The 22,158-nt window shown below is 46.2% G+C and overlaps 1 protein-coding gene across 5 annotated transcripts in view; it reads right to left on the bottom strand.

Moving 5' to 3' along the window:
- Positions 1 to 11,488: 11,488 nt before the first annotated feature.
- Positions 11,489 to 22,158, bottom strand: part of acanb (aggrecan b) — a 63,076-nt gene continuing 52,406 nt past the window's right edge. For 2 of the 5 annotated variants that reach the window (XM_079583357.1, XM_079583361.1), the window contains 4 exons: positions 17,049 to 17,193; positions 14,058 to 14,240; positions 12,262 to 13,127; positions 11,931 to 12,201 (listed from right to left, as the gene is read on the bottom strand). In XM_079583357.1, the coding sequence (XP_079439483.1) occupies positions 13,060 to 13,127; positions 14,058 to 14,240; positions 17,049 to 17,193 (396 nt within the window). In that variant the 3' untranslated portion in view covers positions 11,931 to 12,201; positions 12,262 to 13,059. Of the gene's footprint in view, positions 11,538 to 11,930; positions 12,202 to 12,261; positions 13,128 to 14,057; positions 14,241 to 17,048; positions 17,194 to 22,158 lie in introns of those variants that run through there. The other 3 variants (XM_079583360.1, XM_079583358.1, XM_079583359.1) reach the window with 3 other exon arrangements.

The following is a 22,158-nucleotide window of genomic DNA, read 5'->3' as shown; positions in this document are numbered from 1 at the left end:
CCCTAACCCTAACCCTAACCCTAACCCTAACCCTAACCCTAACCCTAACCCTAACCCTAACCCTAACCCTAACCCTAACCCTAACCCTAACCCTAACCCTAACCCTAACCCTAACCCTAACCCTAACCCTAACCCTAACCCTAACCCTAACCCTAACCCTAACCCTAACCCTAACCCTAACCCTAACCCTAACCCTAACCCTAACCCTAACCCTAACCCTAACCCTAACCCTAACCCTAACCCTAACCCTAACCCTAACCCTAACCCTAACCCTAACCCTAACCCTAACCCTAACCCTAACCCTAACCCTAACCCTAACCCTAACCCTAACCCTAACCCTAACCCTAACCCTAACCCTAACCCTAACCCTAACCCTAACCCTAACCCTAACCCTAACCCTAACCCTAACCCTAACCCTAACCCTAACCCTAACCCTAACCCTAACCCTAACCCTAACCCTAACCCTAACCCTAACCCTAACCCTAACCCTAACCCTAACCCTAACCCTAACCCTAACCCTAACCCTAACCCTAACCCTAACCCTAACCCTAACCCTAACCCTAACCCTAACCCTAACCCTAACCCTAACCCTAACCCTAACCCTAACCCTAACCCTAACCCTAACCCTAACCCTAACCCTAACCCTAACCCTAACCCTAACCCTAACCCTAACCCTAACCCTAACCCTAACCCTAACCCTAACCCTAACCCTAACCCTAACCCTAACCCTAACCCTAACCCTAACCCTAACCCTAACCCTAACCCTAACCCTAACCCTAACCCTAACCCTAACCCTAACCCTAACCCTAACCCTAACCCTAACCCTAACCCTAACCCTAACCCTAACCCTAACCCTAACCCTAACCCTAACCCTAACCCTAACCCTAACCCTAACCCTAACCCTAACCCTAACCCTAACCCTAACCCTAACCCTAACCCTAACCCTAACCCTAACCCTAACCCTAACCCTAACCCTAACCCTAACCCTAACCCTAACCCTAACCCTAACCCTAACCCTAACCCTAACCCTAACCCTAACCCTAACCCTAACCCTAACCCTAACCCTAACCCTAACCCTAACCCTAACCCTAACCCTAACCCTAACCCTAACCCTAACCCTAACCCTAACCCTAACCCTAACCCTAACCCTAACCCTAACCCTAACCCTAACCCTAACCCTAACCCTAACCCTAACCCTAACCCTAACCCTAACCCTAACCCTAACCCTAACCCTAACCCTAACCCTAACCCTAACCCTAACCCTAACCCTAACCCTAACCCTAACCCTAACCCTAACCCTAACCCTAACCCTAACCCTAACCCTAACCCTAACCCTAACCCTAACCCTAACCCTAACCCTAACCCTAACCCTAACCCTAACCCTAACCCTAACCCTAACCCTAACCCTAACCCTAACCCTAACCCTAACCCTAACCCTAACCCTAACCCTAACCCTAACCCTAACCCTAACCCTAACCCTAACCCTAACCCTAACCCTAACCCTAACCCTAACCCTAACCCTAACCCTAACCCTAACCCTAACCCTAACCCTAACCCTAACCCTAACCCTAACCCTAACCCTAACCCTAACCCTAACCCTAACCCTAACCCTAACCCTAACCCTAACCCTAACCCTAACCCTAACCCTAACCCTAACCCTAACCCTAACCCTAACCCTAACCCTAACCCTAACCCTAACCCTAACCCTAACCCTAACCCTAACCCTAACCCTAACCCTAACCCTAACCCTAACCCTAACCCTAACCCTAACCCTAACCCTAACCCTAACCCTAACCCTAACCCTAACCCTAACCCTAACCCTAACCCTAACCCTAACCCTAACCCTAACCCTAACCCTAACCCTAACCCTAACCCTAACCCTAACCCTAACCCTAACCCTAACCCTAACCCTAACCCTAACCCTAACCCTAACCCTAACCCTAACCCTAACCCTAACCCTAACCCTAACCCTAACCCTAACCCTAACCCTAACCCTAACCCTAACCCTAACCCTAACCCTAACCCTAACCCTAACCCTAACCCTAACCCTAACCCTAACCCTAACCCTAACCCTAACCCTAACCCTAACCCTAACCCTAACCCTAACCCTAACCCTAACCCTAACCCTAACCCTAACCCTAACCCTAACCCTAACCCTAACCCTAACCCTAACCCTAACCCTAACCCTAACCCTAACCCTAACCCTAACCCTAACCCTAACCCTAACCCTAACCCTAACCCTAACCCTAACCCTAACCCTAACCCTAACCCTAACCCTAACCCTAACCCTAACCCTAACCCTAACCCTAACCCTAACCCTAACCCTAACCCTAACCCTAACCCTAACCCTAACCCTAACCCTAACCCTAACCCTAACCCTAACCCTAACCCTAACCCTAACCCTAACCCTAACCCTAACCCTAACCCTAACCCTAACCCTAACCCTAACCCTAACCCTAACCCTAACCCTAACCCTAACCCTAACCCTAACCCTAACCCTAACCCTAACCCTAACCCTAACCCTAACCCTAACCCTAACCCTAACCCTAACCCTAACCCTAACCCTAACCCTAACCCTAACCCTAACCCTAACCCTAACCCTAACCCTAACCCTAACCCTAACCCTAACCCTAACCCTAACCCTAACCCTAACCCTAACCCTAACCCTAACCCTAACCCTAACCCTAACCCTAACCCTAACCCTAACCCTAACCCTAACCCTAACCCTAACCCTAACCCTAACCCTAACCCTAACCCTAACCCTAACCCTAACCCTAACCCTAACCCTAACCCTAACCCTAACCCTAACCCTAACCCTAACCCTAACCCTAACCCTAACCCTAACCCTAACCCTAACCCTAACCCTAACCCTAACCCTAACCCTAACCCTAACCCTAACCCTAACCCTAACCCTAACCCTAACCCTAACCCTAACCCTAACCCTAACCCTAACCCTAACCCTAACCCTAACCCTAACCCTAACCCTAACCCTAACCCTAACCCTAACCCTAACCCTAACCCTAACCCTAACCCTAACCCTAACCCTAACCCTAACCCTAACCCTAACCCTAACCCTAACCCTAACCCTAACCCTAACCCTAACCCTAACCCTAACCCTAACCCTAACCCTAACCCTAACCCTAACCCTAACCCTAACCCTAACCCTAACCCTAACCCTAACCCTAACCCTAACCCTAACCCTAACCCTAACCCTAACCCTAACCCTAACCCTAACCCTAACCCTAACCCTAACCCTAACCCTAACCCTAACCCTAACCCTAACCCTAACCCTAACCCTAACCCTAACCCTAACCCTAACCCTAACCCTAACCCTAACCCTAACCCTAACCCTAACCCTAACCCTAACCCTAACCCTAACCCTAACCCTAACCCTAACCCTAACCCTAACCCTAACCCTAACCCTAACCCTAACCCTAACCCTAACCCTAACCCTAACCCTAACCCTAACCCTAACCCTAACCCTAACCCTAACCCTAACCCTAACCCTAACCCTAACCCTAACCCTAACCCTAACCCTAACCCTAACCCTAACCCTAACCCTAACCCTAACCCTAACCCTAACCCTAACCCTAACCCTAACCCTAACCCTAACCCTAACCCTAACCCTAACCCTAACCCTAACCCTAACCCTAACCCTAACCCTAACCCTAACCCTAACCCTAACCCTAACCCTAACCCTAACCCTAACCCTAACCCTAACCCTAACCCTAACCCTAACCCTAACCCTAACCCTAACCCTAACCCTAACCCTAACCCTAACCCTAACCCTAACCCTAACCCTAACCCTAACCCTAACCCTAACCCTAACCCTAACCCTAACCCTAACCCTAACCCTAACCCTAACCCTAACCCTAACCCTAACCCTAACCCTAACCCTAACCCTAACCCTAACCCTAACCCTAACCCTAACCCTAACCCTAACCCTAACCCTAACCCTAACCCTAACCCTAACCCTAACCCTAACCCTAACCCTAACCCTAACCCTAACCCTAACCCTAACCCTAACCCTAACCCTAACCCTAACCCTAACCCTAACCCTAACCCTAACCCTAACCCTAACCCTAACCCTAACCCTAACCCTAACCCTAACCCTAACCCTAACCCTAACCCTAACCCTAACCCTAACCCTAACCCTAACCCTAACCCTAACCCTAACCCTAACCCTAACCCTAACCCTAACCCTAACCCTAACCCTAACCCTAACCCTAACCCTAACCCTAACCCTAACCCTAACCCTAACCCTAACCCTAACCCTAACCCTAACCCTAACCCTAACCCTAACCCTAACCCTAACCCTAACCCTAACCCTAACCCTAACCCTAACCCTAACCCTAACCCTAACCCTAACCCTAACCCTAACCCTAACCCTAACCCTAACCCTAACCCTAACCCTAACCCTAACCCTAACCCTAACCCTAACCCTAACCCTAACCCTAACCCTAACCCTAACCCTAACCCTAACCCTAACCCTAACCCTAACCCTAACCCTAACCCTAACCCTAACCCTAACCCTAACCCTAACCCTAACCCTAACCCTAACCCTAACCCTAACCCTGATGGCCTAATCCAATCATTGGCCCTAACCTTAAGGTCAGTGGACCCATGCCTAAACCTAATTTATAGGAAGGACAATTTTAGTTCTACAAAAAAAACATCGTTTTTGCATTATGGATTATGTTAGCTTGTTATTTTAGTTTGTTATTTTGGTGTTGTACAACGCGACTCTGGGAAAACCTCATGGTACAACTTGCAGCAGATATGGCCCGTGCATTACCGAGCTCCACTAGGGAGTTGGGTCTAACTCATAAACCTAACCCTAACCCTAACCCTAACCCTAACCCTAACCCTAACCCTAACCCTGGGAAAACCTCATGGTACAACTTGCAGCAGATATGGCCCGTGCATTACCGAGCTCCACTAGGGAGTTGGGTCTAACTCATAAACCTAACCCTAACCCTAACCCTAACCCTAACCCTAACCCTAACCCATGACAGGGGAATGGCCCGTGCAAAACCGGTCTCATACCAGAGATGGGTCCCTTTTCAAACGCCTAACCCTAACCCTAACCCTAACCCTAACCCAGGTGATGAGTAACTCAGGTATGGCCAGTGCATAACTCAAACCCTTAACCCCTAAACCCTAAGGAACTCCCCCTAGTGGATGGGGTTAGGAAACGTTGCCACATATGCAAATGAGAGTCATGGCTTTTCAGAGTCATCTGCACTTTCTTCTCTATACCTACAGCCCCCATGGCCCCGGCAGCCCTGTAACCCAAACCCTGAGGAGCTCCCCCTAGTGGACCCCATTGGTAAGTGCTTGTCACATCTTGTTACTGAGTTCTGGCCATGCCTGCATTTACATTACACATCATTTGAACAAATCTGGTCGACTCATATCGCCCTAATTCATGACTTGAAAATGACTTTCAATAGAATTCATTTCTCCATTATACCCAGTTGAGCTGTTGACTAGAGGGCCATACAGTGTTGCGTTACAGGGTTACGTTACATGTGTGTTACAAGGTTGTGTTACAAGGTTTTGTTACATGTGCGTTACAGGGTTGTGTTACATGTGTGTTCCAGGGTTGTGTTACAAGGTTGTGTTACATGTGTGTTACAGGGTTGTGTTACTGGGTTGTGTTACAAGGTTGTGTTACATGTGTGTTACAGGGTTGTGTTACAGGGTTGTGTTACATGTGTGTTACATGGTTGTGTTACATGGTTGTGTTACAGGGTTGTGTTACATGTGTGTTCCAGGGTTGTGTTACAAGGTTGTGTTACATGTGTGTTACAGGGTTGTGTTACTGGGTTGTGTTACAAGGTTGTGTTACATGTGTGTTACAGGGTTGTGTTACAGGGTTGTGTTACATGTGTGTTACATGGTTGTGTTACAGGGTTGTGTTACAGGGTTGTGTTACAGGGTTGTGTTACATGTGTGTTACAGGGTTGTGTTACATGGTTGTGTTACAGGGTTGTGTTACATGTGTGTTACAGGGTTGTGTTACATGTGTGTTACAGGGTTGTGTTACATGGTTGTGTTACAGGGTTGTGTTACAGGGTTGTGTTACATGTGTGTTACAGGGTTGTGTTACAGGGTTGTGTTACAGGGTTGTGTTACATGGTTGTGTTACAGGGTTGTGTTACAGGGTTGTGTTACAGGGTTGTGTTACAGGGTTGTGTTACATGGTTGTGTTACAGGGTTGTGTTACAGGGTTGTGTTACAGGGTTGTGTTACAGGGTTGTGTTACATGTGTGTTACATGTGTGTTACATGGTTGTGTTACAGGGTTGTGTTACATGTGTGTTACAGGGTTGTGTTACATGGTTGTGTTACAGGGTTGTGTTACATGTGTGTTACAGGGTTGTGTTACATGTGTGTTACAGGGTTGTGTTACATGGTTGTGTTACAGGGTTGTGTTACATGTGTGTTACAGGGTTGTGTTACAGGGTTGTGTTACAGGGTTGTGTTACATGGTTGTGTTACAGGGTTGTGTTACAGGGTTGTGTTACAGGGTTGTGTTACAGGGTTGTGTTACATGGTTGTGTTACAGGGTTGTGTTACAGGGTTGTGTTACAGGGTTGTGTTACAGGGTTGTGTTACATGTGTGTTACATGTGTGTTACATGGTTGTGTTACAGGGTTGTGTTACATGTGTGTTACAGGGTTGTGTTACATGGTTGTGTTACAGGGTTGTGTTACATGTGTGTTACAGGGTTGTGTTACATGTGTGTTACAGGGTTGTGTTACATGGTTGTGTTACAGGGTTGTGTTACAGGGTTGTGTTACATGTGTGTTACAGGGTTGTGTTACATGTGTGTTACAGGGTTGTGTTACATGTGTGTTACAGGGTTGTGTTACATGGTTGCGTTACAGGGTTGCGTTACAGGGTTGTGTTACAAGGTTGTGTTACATGTGTGTTACAGGGTTGTGTTACAGGGTTGTGTTACATGTGTGTTACATGTGTGTTACAGGTTTGTGTTACAGGGTTGTGTTACAGGGTTGTGTTACACGTGTGTTACAGGTTTGTGTTACAGGGTTGTGTTACAGGGTTGTGTTACAGGGTTGTGTTACAGGGTTGTGTTACATGTGTGTTACAGGGTTGTGTTACAGGGTTGTGTTACAAGGTTGTGTTACAGGGTTGTGTTACAGGGTTGTGTTACAGGGTTGTGTTACAGGGTTGTGTTACATGTGTGTTACAGGGTTGCGTTACAGGGTTGTGTTACATGGTTGCGTTACAGGGTTGTGTTACAGGGTTGTGTTACAAGGTTGTGTTACAGGGTTGTGTTACATGTGTGTTACAGGGTTGTGTTACAGGGTTGTGTTACAAGGTTGTGTTACAGGGTTGTGTTACAGGGTTGTGTTACATGTGTGTTACAGGGTTGTGTTACAGGGTTGCGTTACAGGGTTGTGTTACAGGGTTGTGTTACATGTGTGTTACAGGGTTGTGTTACATGGTTGTGTTACATGTGTGTTACAGGGTTGTGTTACATGGTTGTGTTACATGTGTGTTACAGGGTTGTGTTACAGGGTTGTGTTACAGGGTTGTGTTACATGTGTGTTACAGGGTTGTGTTACATGGTTGTGTTACATGTGTGTTACAGGGTTTTGTTACATGTGCGTTACATGTGTGTTACAGGGTTGTGTTACATGTGTGTTACATGTGTATTACAGGGTTGTGTTACAGGGTTGTGTTACATGTGTGTTACAGGGTTGTGTTACATGGTTGTGTTACAGGGTCGTGTTACAGGGTTGTGTTACAGGGTTGTGTTACAGGGTTGTGTTACAGGGTTGTGTTACATGTGTGTTACAGGGTTGTGTTCCATTTTAGCTACACATGAAAACCTCTTTATCTTTATAATAATGAAAAGTGCAGAGCTGGGACTTTAGCGGATATATCAGATTTGTAGCTTTTATGTAGTCAGAGATTTACACATTTCTATACGCCCCCTAGTGGACACAAATGTACACACCTAAAAACAGCCTTAAAATCTAAATGTTTTCAACATTTTTGTGAATAAAATCATTCAACCTTACCTCAATGTCTTATGAAAGTCAAAGTATTTAATTTTTTCTGTTAGACCGGCGCTTAAAATCAACTCTATTTTGTTTATTTTTTTGTTTGTAATATCAGTGTTTTCAATTCATTTTATATTTCATGTTTTTGCTCCCATTACATCATAACAATGCAAATAAACTCCTCTCTAAATAATTAAATGTAGATATTTTTTTTAAAAATATAATACAGACCATGAAAAAGTTATATTCATTTTTGGATCCATTTTGACAATGTAATAATAGTAATTGTAGTGACAGTTTTTCAACCTTATCATCCTTGGTGGCTGGCAAAAATGTCTGACGCTCCACATAAAATAAAATAAAATAAACTTGTTGACAAAAAAGATTTCCCAAAATGGTAACGGAATTTATTACAGAAATTAAAGAGGTGCATATACAAATTTAAGCACTTGAGCAGAAATAATGATTGCTTTGATAAAAGGAAGATTAACTAAGGCAGCAGTGGAGGTCGAAGACTGTGTCTTCCTGCTGCAGCCACACCTTCTGCAGACAGCCCTTGCCCTTTATGTCTTCAAAGCGTTCTTCAAAGCGCCCACTAGATGGCGGCAGGAATTCCCCCACTCAAACATATTTAGAAAGTTATTTGCAAGTCCATTTCTGGCTCCTACAGTAATTATAATGTTTTGGTGGATTCTGCTCAGTGGCGTGCACAGACATTTTGAGGGGCAGGTGCTCAAGTCTCTCTGGGGTTAGTCATTTTCAGAACATTTATAACGCGACAAAACAGAACCGCTAAAGTGACTGACTTGTTACCACTGACTTTGTCCTGATCTCGAGACGGGCAAGGGCGCTGACGTCCCTTTTGTTTCCTTTCCCTATAATAATCCAGTCATGTTGCGCTGGCTCCTTCAAAAAGTTATCAAATTTACTCAGTTTACTTTACTCTCGCGTCTCACAGAGATGGGCTGTACCATCTTCTCAAACGGGGGAGACACGGGGACAGCACAGCTGCTCTTTATTGATCAGGAGCGTCAGCGCCGCCGCGGCTCGAGAGGCAGAGGAGGAATGAAGCGCCATATGAAGTGAGAAGGGCACTTAAAGGGCACAGGGCAAAGGGAAAGGTGCTTGAGCACCACCTGGGCTCTATCTGTGCACGTGCCTGATTCTGCTACTTTTATGTATTAAACAAAAAACAATAACATCTGTTTTTTTCAGATTAGCTTTCACAATGTCAAATCTCGATTGATTGATTGATTGATTGATTGATTGATTAATTGATTGATTGATTGATTGATTGATTGATTGATTGATTGATTGACTCATGCTTTAATTCTGTAACACCAATAAACCACAGACAAGTTCGGATAAAGACTTTTATTCACATCCAAGTTGATGGAAAACGTACCAACGACCAAGTCCCAAACTTAAAGACTTCCCTCGTTTGCTCCAAATGGTTCAGGGCCTGAGTTTGTCAGACTCATGTTCACAGATAGTTTCATCAAACACAGTGCCTGTTTCGAAGGCTGGATTCACATTCCATCATGAAGCCAAGGCCAGTGCGCTCCATGTGAACGGGTTTACTTGGTAGAAGCTCGTTTGGAGATGCAGACAGTTTGAAGACTGCTGCTCCTCTGCTGTTCAGGTTTGTCTTGTCTGAATCAGGCAGAGGAGGTTTGATCCTGGATAAATATCTGAAAAAACACTTTGTTTTTGACACAATTCTGATGTTTTACAAAACAGAGGGACTTTAAGGTGCACAAGTCTCAGAGGCACAGCCAAGTCACATGCAGGTCACTGTCGGTCAGTCATGGGTCATGTGATCAATGGGATGGCCTCTAGCTGTAACAACAATACAGTTAAACAATAACAAATGTCATATTTGATGAAGATTAGCACCAACTGAATCATTTACTGGATAAAAACATTTCCTAAAATTATCCTTTTGCTCCGTTTAAGTTCTGCTTCGGTCGTGGTTTAGTCACACTTTAGAGACGCTTCAATCTGGCTTAAGAGTCACTTTTTCCTTTAGACCTGGTCGAGTTCAGCTTCATTGTGTTGTATCAAAACATTTACAGAAATGGAAAGGTGACAAATAAAGGAACAGAACAGACAGTACCAGACTAACTGTGCAAACTGAGTGATAAGGAGACAGACCTAATGGGGCAGCCGCCCAAGAAACTAGTGACCTAGTAGCAACCTAACAAAGTAGGGATCAAACAGAGTAGTGTCCTAACAAAGTAGGGATCAGACAGAGTAGTGTCCTAACAAAGTAGGGATCAGACAGAGTAGTGTCCTAACAAAGTAGGGATCAGACAGAGTAGTGTCCTAACAAAGTAGGGATCAGAGTAGTGACCTAACAAAGTAGGGATCAGACAGAGTAGTGTCCTAACAAAGTAGGGATCAGAGTAGTGACCTAACAAAGTAGGGATCAAACAAAGTAGTGTCCTAACAAAGTAGTGTCCTAACAAAGTAGTGTCCTAACAAAGTAGGGATCAGAAGAGTGACCTAACAAAGTAGTGTCCTAACAAAGGAGTGTCCTAACAAAGTAGGGATCAGAGTAGTGTCCTAACAAAGGAGTGTCCTAACAAAGTAGTGACCTAACAAAGTAGTGTCCTAACAAAGTAGTGACCTAACAAAGTAGGGATCAGAGTAGTGTCCTAACAAAGGAGTGTCCTAACAAAGTAGTGACCAAACAAAGTAGTGACCTAACAAAGTAGTGACCTAACAAAGTAGGGATCAGAGTAGTGACCTAACAAAGTAGGGATCAGACAGAGTAGTGTCCTAACAAAGTAGGGATCAGAGTAGTGACCTAACAAAGTAGGGATCAAACAAAGTAGTGTCCTAACAAAGTAGTGTCCTAACAAAGTAGTGTCCTAACAAAGTAGGGATCAGAAGAGTGACCTAACAAAGTAGTGTCCTAACAAAGGAGTGTCCTAACAAAGTAGGGATCAGAGTAGTGTCCTAACAAAGGAGTGTCCTAACAAAGTAGTGACCTAACAAAGTAGTGTCCTAACAAAGTAGTGTCCTAACAAAGTAGTGACCTAACAAAGTAGTGTCCTAACAAAGTAGTGTCCTAACAAAGCAGAGTAAGTGACCTAACAAAGTAGTGACCTAACAAAGTAGTGACCTAACAAAGTAGTGACCTAACAAAGCAGTAACCTAACAAAGTAGTGTCCTAACAAAGTAGTGTCCTAACAAAGGAGTGTCCTAACAAAGTAGTGTCCTAACAAAGTTGTGATCAAACAGAGTAAGTGTCCTAACAAAGTAGTGTCCTAACAAAGTAGTGTCCTAACAAAGTAGCGACCTAACAAAGGAGTGACCAAACAAAGTAGTGTCCTAACAAAGCAGAGTAAGTGACCTAACAAAGTAGTGACCTAACAAAGTAGTGACCTAACAAAGTAGTGACCTAACAAAGTAGTGACCTAACAAAGTAGTGACCTAACAAAGTAGTGACCTAACAAAGTAGTGTCCTAACAAAGTAGTGTCCTAACAAAGGAGTGACCTAACAAAGCAGAGTAAGTGACCTAACAAAGTAGTGTCCTAACAAAGTAGTGTCCTAACAAAGTAGTGTCCTAACAAAGTAGTGTCCTAACAAAGTAGTGACCTAACAAAGGAGTGTCCTAACAAAGTAGTGTCCTAACAAAGGAGTGTCCTAACAAAGTAGTGTCCTAACAAAGTAGTGACCTAACAAAGTAGTGTCCTAACAAAGGAGTGTCCTAACAAAGTAGTGATCAAACAGAGTATGTGACCTAACAAAGCAGTGTCCTAACAAAGGAGTGTCCTAACAAAGTAGTGACCTAACAAAGTAGTGACCTAACAAAGTAGTGACCTAACAAAGTAGTGACCTAACAAAGTAGTGATCAAACAGAGTATGTGACCTAACAAAGCAGTGTCCTAACAAAGGAGTGTCCTAACAAAGTAGTGTCCTAACAAAGGAGTGTCCTAACAAAGCAGTGTCCTAACAAAGGAGTGTCCTAACAAAGTAGTGTCCTAACAAAGGAGTGTCCTAACAAAGTAGTGTCCTAACAAAGTAGTGTCCTAACAAAGTAGTGTCCTAACAAAGGAGTGTCCTAACAAAGTAGTGTCCTAACAAAGTAGTGTCCTAACAAAGGAGTGTCCTAACAAAGGAGTGTCCTAACAAAGGAGTGTCCTAACAAAGGAGTGTCCTAACAAAGTAGTGACCAAAGAAAGCAGTGTCCCAACAAAGTAGGGATCAGAGTAGTGACCTAACAAAGTAGTGTCCTAACAAAGGAGTGACCTAACCGGTGCCGTGCTGGAGCACTGGGCTGAAGCAATAGAACCCTAAATGAGCAGAATGAAGCAGTTCCGCTGCAACAAGCTATAAGTCTCTATTTCTTGCCTGTGAATTACTGTTTGTCTAAATAATAACATTCTATAAATATTTCAATGACTCTATGACAAAGTTTGTTTTGAAGCAGTTCATTTAAAGCTGAGGCTCTGTCACAGAAACCGGTCTGTGAACACCTTTCTGTTCCCAGAAGAACCACAGTCCAGACGACAGTCCTGTGGAGGTGGGGAAAGTCTATTGGAGGCCTATTCAGGTGAATCCAGGCTGGTGAACTCCCGGCTCTGGTTCAGGTGAGGGCTAGGGTTAGCTAACCTCGCTGAGGGTTAGGGTTAGCAAACCCAGGTAAGGGTTAGTTAACCCAGGTTTTGGTTTGGGGTCAGCTACCCCAGGTTAGGGATAGTGTTAGCTGGTTCAGTTATTAAATTAGGGTCAGCTAACACTACCCCAGTGTTGGGTCCATAGACACTGTGTTCAATCCTAACGTAAATGAACAGTTAGCGAGCCCGCGACTCCAGGACTCTGCTCAGCGTTTGCTAGCCTGCTCAATGTAACTAACTAAAGCGGCCATGTAGCTAACCGTGTTTCTGTGATTTCTATGGTTGGGTTCAGGGTAGCTAACCCAGTTATTAGATTAGGGTCAGCTAACCCAGGGTTAGGGTTAGCTAACTTAACTCTGGTGTTGGGGCGGGTTTATTATGACGAGACAGAGCTGGTTTCAGAGCCGGTCCTGGTCCTTGGAAGTTCTCCTCCTCACGGAGCGTTTGTGAAGCCGATTACTGTCTCCTGGAAACAGAAAAAGATTTGTTTTTCTATTTTATTTAAACATAAAACGTACAGACCAAGAAAAAGACATGAGTAATAGTGCTAAATTAACATAAACAGACCAAAACAAAAAACCAAAGCACACAGAACAGTCAAAATGCATAGGCCCTGTCCCGACACCCACACTGCGCCTGCGCTCCTCGACCAAGTGTGCACTTGTTTCAAGTGTTCGAGTCACAAGCGCAAAAATGGCAGAATTGGGACAATGCGGCTTAAGTCATTTTCACGGTAATTTCGTCCGGCCCTGTAAATAAAAAAAAGTTGTAGTAGGCTAAATAAGTTGTCGTTAAAACATGTTAAAATAAATGTATATTGGATGTTAGTAATTTATTTGAGCTTGCTGTATAATTAGCTTTTTTAAATTTAGAGTGTGTAACCAACTGGTATCTGGTAAGTTTTATGTTTTTATACATCCTACGTTTTCTTGAATTTAAAAGTTGAAATTGATTTTTAAATATATGACAGCGGAAAAAAACAAATGAAATTGTTAAATAATGTCATGTGCGCAAATCATTGTAATGCTTCATCAGATAATTTCATGCTTCTTTCCAAGCAACATAGCAGACCTCGAGTGTATTTACACATAGAGCATAAGAAAAGTGGAAATATTTCATGAAAAGTACATTTTTTAAGCACAAGATCCACGGATGCAGCCATTTTTCTGTCCCTTTGCTCTGTACCGCAAAGAATTATGGGCAATATGCTTCACCAAAGTCCGCTTGGATGAAGGCTTCAGCGAACTGTGCATCGGGGCGCAAAGGGGGCGGGGCCAAAGACCCCTCTGGAGGATTGGGACGCCCTACGTACTCGCACCCATCATCGGGAACGCGCACAGGAGGCCATACAGTCACAGCGCCCCCTATTGACTGAAAATGCTCTGGTGAGACTCACCTGTTGTGCACTCCACCTGAGGCTCCTCCCACTGGCCGTTGTCAGTGCAGCGGATGACTGGCGGGTGGCGCTGTGTGAAACCAAGCTCACACTGGTACCTCACGACGGAGCCCGTCACATAACGCTCTCTACTGCCCCCAAGAGGCCGGGCGTTCAACACGTCAGGGGGAGGTCCACACGACACTGAAACAGATACACCAGAGGTTAGAATATGGAAGCTCTGCCACAGGAGACTAACCACTCTGCCACAGGAGACTAACCACTCTGCCACTGGAGACTAACCACTCTGCCACTGGAGACTAACCACTCTGCCACAGGAGACTAACCCCTCTGCCACTGGAGACTAACCACTCTGCCACTGGAGACTAACCACTCTGCCACTGGAGACTAACCACTCTGCCACAGGAGACTAACCCCTCTGCCACAGGAGACTAACCACTCTGCCACAGGAGACTAACCACTCTGCCACAGGAGACTAACCACTCTGCCACAGGAGACTAACCCCTCTGCCACAGGAGACTAACTCTCTGCCACAGGAGACTAACCACTCTGCCACAGACTAACCCCTCTGCCACAGGAGACTAACCACTCTGCCACAGGAGACTAACCACTCTGCCACAGGAGACTAACCACTCTGCCACGGGGTCAACCCCTCTGCCACAGGAGACTAACCACTCTGCCACGGGGTCAACCCCTCTGCCACAGGAGACTAACCACTCTGCCACAGGAGACTAACCACTCTGCCACAGACTAACCACTCTGCCACAGGAGACTAACCACTCTGCCACAGGAGACTAACCACTCTGCCACGGGGTCAACCCCTCTGCCACAGGAGACTAACCACTCTGCCACGGGGTCAACCCCTCTGCCACAGGAGACTAACCCCTCTGCCACAGGAGACTAACCACTCTGCCACAGGAGACTAACCACTCTGCCACAGGAGACTAACCCCTCTGCCACAGGAGACTAACCACTCTGCCACAGGAGACTAACCCCTCTGCCACAGGAGACTAACCCCTCTGCCACAGGAGACTAACCACTCTGCCACAGGAGACTAACCCCTCTGCCACAGGAGACTAACCCCTCTGCCACAGGAGACTAACCCCTCTGCCACAGGAGACTAACCACTCTGCCACAAGAGACTAACCCCTTCTGCCACAGGAGACTAACCACTCTGCCACAGGGTCAACCCCTCTGCCACTGGAGACTAACCCCTCTGCCACAGGAGACTAACCACTCTGCCACAAGAGACTAACCCCTTCTGCCACAGGAGACTAACCACTCTGCCACAGGGTCAACCCCTCTGCCACTGGAGACTAACCACTCTGCCACAGGAGACTAACCACTCTGCCACAGGAGACTAACCCCTCTGCCACAGGAGACTAACCACTCTGCCACAAGAGACTAACCCCTTCTGCCACAGGAGACTAACCACTCTGCCACAGGGTCAACCCCTCTGCCACTGGAGACTAACCACTCTGCCACAGGGTTAACCCCTCTGCCACTGGACACTAACCCCTCTGCCACTGGAGACTAACCACTCTGCCACAGGAGACTAACCACTCTGCCACTGGAGACTAACCACTCTGCCACAGGAGACTAACCCCTCTGCCACTGGACACTAACCCCTCTGCCACAGACTAACCCCTCTGCCACAGGAGACTAACCACTCTGCCACAGGGTTAACCACTCTGCTACAGGAGACTAACCACTCTGCCACAGGAGACTAACCCCTCTGCCACAGGACACTAACCCCTCTGCCACAGGAGACTAACCACTCTGCCACAGGGTTAACCCCTCTGCCACAGGAGACTAACCCCTCTGCCACAGGAGACTAACCCCTCTGCCACAGGAGACTAACCCCTCTGCCACAGGACACTAACCCCTCTGCCACAGGAGACTAACCACTCTGCCACAGGGTTAACCCCTCTGCCACAGGAGACTAACCCCTCTGCCACAGACTAACCCCTCTGCCACAGGAGACTAACCACTCTGCCACAGGAGACTAACCACTCTGCCACAGACTAACCACTCTGCCACAGGAGACTAACCACTCTGCCACAGGGTTAACCACTCTGCTACAGGAGACTAACCACTCTGCCACAGGGTTAACCACTCTGCCACAGGAGACTAACCACTCTGCCACAGACTAACCACTCTGCCACAGGAGACTAACCACTCTGCCACAGACTAACCACTCTGCCACAGGAGACTAACCACTCTGCCACAGGGTTAACCACTCTGCTACAGGAGACTAACCACTCTGCCACAGGGTTAACCACTCTGCCACTGGAGACTAACCACTCTGCCACAGGAGACTAACCACTCTGCCACAGGAGACTAACCACTCTGCCACAGGAGACTAACCACTCTGCCACAGGGTTAACCCCTCTGCCACAGGAGACTAACCCCTCTGCCACAGGAGACTAACCCCTCTGCCACAGGAGACTAACCCCTCTGCCACAGGAGACTAACCACTCTGCCACAGGAGACTAACCCCTCTGCCACAGGAGACTAACCACTCTGCCACAGGAGACTAACCCCTCTGCCACAGGAGACTAACCACTCTGCCACAGGAGACTAACCACTCTGCCACAGACTAACCCCTCTGCCACAGACTAACCCCTCTGCCACAGACTAACCCCTCTGCCACAGACTAACCACTCTGCCACAGACTAACCACTATGCCACAGACTAGCCCCTCTGCCACAGACTAACCACTATGCCACAGACTAACCACTATGCCACAGGGTTAACCCCTCTGCCACAGACTAACCCCTCTGCCACAGACTAACCACTCTGCCACTGGAGACTAACCACTCTGCCACAGGTTTAACCCCTCTGTCACAGGGATAACCCCTCTGCCACAGACTAACCACTCTGCCACAGGAGACTAACCACTCTGCCACAGACTAACCCCTCTGCCACAGGAGACTAACCACTCTGCCACAGACTAACCCCTCTGCCACAGACTAACCACTCTGCCAGTACCTGGGTGGCTCTTGCAGGTGAAGGGAAGCTGGTAGTTGCACGGGACATCGTTCCATTGGCCGCCTTCGTGCCAGATCATTACCACACAGTCCTCACCGGCGCCGAAGTAGTTATCGGGCTGATTCGGTCTCCAGTTGAGGAACGTCTGCAAGAAAATTTTAACATGTCTAAGAGAGAGAGTTCAAGCACAACAAAGGCCCTGTCCACACGGGCTGAAATCATTGTATAAACAAAGACATTTCTCAGAACTTCGGACACACCCATCCATGGACAAGGCCTGAGAGAGTTCACCACAGGAAACAGTTACTGACCACAGGAAACAGTTACTGACCACAGGAAACAGTTACTGACCACAGGAAACAGTTACTGACCACAGGAAACAGTTACTGACCACAGGAAACAGTTACTGACCACAGTTACTGACCACAGGAAACAGTTACTGACAACAGGAAGCAGTTACTGACTACAGGAAACAGTTACTGACCACAGTTACTGACCACAGGAAACAGTTACTGACAACAGGAAGCAGTTACTGACTACTGGAAACAGTTACTGACCACAGTTACTGACCACAGGAAAAAGTTACTGACAACAGGAAGCAGTCACTGACCACAGGAAACAGTTACTGACAACAGGAAGCAGTTACTGACCACAGGAAACAGTTACTGACCACAGGAAACAGTTACTGACCACAGGAAACAGTTACTGACCACAGTTACTGACTACAGGAAACAGTTACTGACCACAGTTACTGACCACAGGAAACAGTTACTGACAACAGGAAGCAGTTACTGACTACAGGAAACAGTTACTGACCACAGTTACTGACCACAGGAAGCAGTTACTGACTACTGGAAACAGTTACTGACCACAGTTACTGACCACAGGAAACAGTTACTGACAACAGGAAGCAGTCACTGACCACAGGAAACAGTTACTGACAACAGGAAGCAGTTACTGACTACAGGAAACAGTTACTGACCACAGGAAACAGTTACTGACCACAGGAAACAGTTACTGTCCACAGGAAACAGTTACTCTGACCACAGGAAACAGTTACTCTGACCACAGGAAACAGTTACTGACCACAGGAAACAGTTGCTCTGACCACAGGAAACAGTTACTGATCACAGGAAACAGTTACTGACCACAGGAAACAGTTACTGACCACAGGAAACAGTTACTGACCACAGGAAACAGTTACTGACCACAGGAAACAGTTGCTCTGACCACAGGAAACAGCTACTGACCACAGGAAACAGTTACTGACCACAGGAAACAGTTACTGACCACAGGAAACAGGTACTCTGACCACAGGAAACAGTTACTCTGACCACAGGAAACAGTTACTGACCACAGGAAACAGTTACTGACCACAGGAAACAGTTACTGATCACAGGAAACAGTTACTCTGACCACAGGAAACAGTTACTCTGACCACAGGAAACAGTTACTGACCACAGGAAACAGTTACTGTCCACAGGAAACAGTTACTCTGACCACAGGAAACAGTTACTCTGACCACAGGAAACAGTTACTCTGACCACAGGAAACAGTTACTGACCACAGGAAACAGTTACTGATCACAGGAAACAGTTACTGATCACAGGAAACAGTTACTCTGTCCACAGGAAACAGTTACTCTGACCACAGGAAACAGTTACTGACCACAGGAAACAGTTACTGATCACAGGAAACAGTTACTGATCACAGGAAACAGTTACTCTGACCACAGGAAACAGTTACTCTGACCACAGGAAACAGTTACTGACCACAGGAAACAGTTACTGATCACAGGAAACAGTTACTGATCACAGGAAACAGTTACTGACCACAGGAAACAGTTACTCTGTCCACAGGAAACAGTTACTCTGACCACAGGAAACAGTTACTGACCACAGGAAACAGTTACTCTGACCACAGGAAACAGTTACTGACCACAGGAAGCAGTTACTGACCACAGGAAACAGTTACTGATCACAGGAAACAGTTACTGACAACAGGAAGCAGTCACTGACCACAGGAAACAGTTACTGACAACAGGAAGCAGTTACTGACTACAGGAAACAGTTACTGACCACAGGAAACAGTTACTGACCACAGGAAACAGTTACTCTGACCACAGGAAACAGTTACTCTGACCACAGGAAACAGTTACTGACCACAGGAAACAGTTACTCTGACCACAGGAAACAGTTACTCTGACCACAGGAAACAGTTACTGACCACAGTTACTGACCACAGGAAACAGTTACTGACCACAGGAAACAGTTACTGACCACAGGAAACAGTTACTGACCACAGGAAACAGTTACTCTGACCACAGGAAACAGTTACTCTGACCACAGGAAACAGTTACTGACCACAGGAAACAGTTACTGTCCACAGGAAACAGTTACTTTGACCACAGGAAACAGTTACTGACCACAGGAAACAGTTACTGTCCACAGGAAACAGTTACTCTGACCACAGGAAACAGTTACTGACCACAGGAAACAGTTACTGACCACAGGAAACAGTTACTCTGACCACAGGAAACAGTTACTCTGACCACAGGAAACAGTTACTGACCACAGGAAACAGTTACTCTGACCACAGGAAACAGTTACTGTCCACAGGAAACAGTTACTGATCACAGGAAACAGTTACTGACCACAGGAAACAGTTACTGACCACAGGAAACAGTTACTCTGACCACAGGAAACAGTTACTGACCACAGGAAACAGTTACTGACCACAGGAAACAGTTACTCTGTCCACAGGAAACAGTTACTGACCACAGGAAACAGTTACTGACCACAGGAAACAGTTACTGACCACAGGAAACAGTTACTCTGACCACAGGAAACAGTTACTGACCACAGGGAACAGTTACTGACCACAGGAAACAGTTACTGACCACAGGAAACAGTTACTGACCACAGGAAACAGTTACTGTTCACAGGAAACAGTTACTGACCACAGGAAACAGTTACTGACCACAGGAAACAGTTGCTCTGACCACAGGAAACAGTTACTGACCACAGGAAACAGTTACTGACCACAGGAAACAGTTACTGACCACAGGAAACAGTTACTGATCACAGGAAACAGTTACTGATCACAGGAAACAGTTACTGACCACAGGAAACAGTTACTGACCACAGGAAACAGTTACTCTGACCACAGGAAACAGTTACTGTTCACAGGAAACAGTTACTGACCACAGGAAACAGTTACTGACCACAGGAAACAGTTACTGATCACAGGAAACAGTTACTGACCACAGGAAACAGTTACTCTGACCACAGGAAACAGTTACTGTCCACAGGAAACAGTTACTGACCACAGGAAACAGTTACTCTGTCCACAGGAAACAGTTACTGTCCACAGGAAACAGTTACTGTTCACAGGAAACAGTTACTGACCACAGGAAACAGTTACTGACCACAGGAAACAGTTACTGACCACAGGAAACAGTTACTGACCACAGGAAACAGTTACTCTGACCACAGGAAACAGTTACTGATCACAGGAAACAGTTACTGACCACAGGAAACAGTTACTCTGACCACAGGAAACAGTTACTGACCACAGGAAACAGTTACTGACCACAGGAAACAGTTACTCTGACCACAGGAAACAGTTACTGACCACAGGAAACAGTTACTGACCACAGGAAACAGTTACTCTGATCACAGGAAACAGGTACTGACCACAGGAAACAGTTGCTCTGACCACTGGAAACAGTTACTGATCACAGGAAACAGTCACTGACCACAGGAAACAGTTACTGACCACAGGAAACAGTTACTGATCACAGGAAACAGTTACTGACCACAGGAAACAGTTACTGATCACAGGAAACAGTTACTGATCACAGGAAACAGTTATTGATCACAGGAAACAGTTACTGACCACAGGAAACAGTTACTGACCACAGGAAACAGTTACTGACCACAGGAAACAGTTACTGACCACAGTTACTGACCACAGTTATTGATCACAGGAAACAGTTACTGACCACAGGAAACAGTTACTGACCACAGTTACTGACCACAGTTACTGACCACTGGAAACAGTTACTGACCACAGGAAACAGTTACTGACCACAGGAAACAGTTACTGACCACAGGAAACAGTTACTGACCACAGTTACTGACCACAGTTATTGATCACAGGAAACAGTTACTGACCACAGGAAACAGTTACTGATCACAGGAAACAGTTACTCTGACCAGAGGAAACAGTTACTGATCACAGGAAACAGTTACTCTGACCACAGGAAACAGTTACTGATCACAGGAAACAGTTACTGACCACAGGAAATAGTTACTCTGATCACAGGAAACAGTTACTGACCACAGGAAACAGTTACTGACCACAGGAAACAGTTACTCTGACCACAGGAAACAGTTACTGACCACAGGAAACAGTTACTGATCACAGGAAACAGTTACTGATCACAGGAAACAGTTACTGATCACAGGAAACAGTTACTGACCACAGGAAACAGTTACTGACCACAGGAAACAGTTACTGATCACAGGAAGCAGTTACTGACCACAGGAAACAGTTACTGACCACAGGAAATAGTTACTCTGCTCACAGGAAACAGCTACTGACCACAGGAAACAGTTACTGACCACAGGAAACAGTTACTGACCACAGGAAACAGTTACTGACCACAGTTACTGACCACAGTTATTGATCACAGGAAACAGTTACTGACCACAGGAAGCAGTTACTGACCACAGGAAACAGTTACTGACCACAGGAAACAGTTACTGACCACAGGAAACAGTTACTGACCACAGTTATTGATCACAGGAAACAGTTACTGACCACAGGAAATAGTTACTCTGATCACAGGAAACAGTTACTGACCACAGGAAACAGTTACTGATCACAGGAAACAGTTACTGACCACAGGAAACAGTTACTCTGACCACAGGAAACAGTTACTGACCACAGGAAACAGTTACTGACCACAGGAAACAGTTGCTCTGACCACAGGAAACAGTTACTGACCACAGGAAACAGTTACTGACCACAGTTATTGATCACAGGAAACAGTTACTGACCACAGGAAGCAGTTACTCTGACCACAGGAAACAGTTACTGACCACAG

The sequence above is a fragment of the Gobius niger genome (assembly GCF_951799975.1).
Source record: "Gobius niger genome assembly, contig: SCAFFOLD_120, whole genome shotgun sequence".
Taxonomy (NCBI): Eukaryota; Metazoa; Chordata; class Actinopteri; order Gobiiformes; family Gobiidae; genus Gobius; species Gobius niger.
Note: the sequence above shows the minus strand (reverse complement) of the source record. Positions and strands in the feature narration are given on the sequence as shown.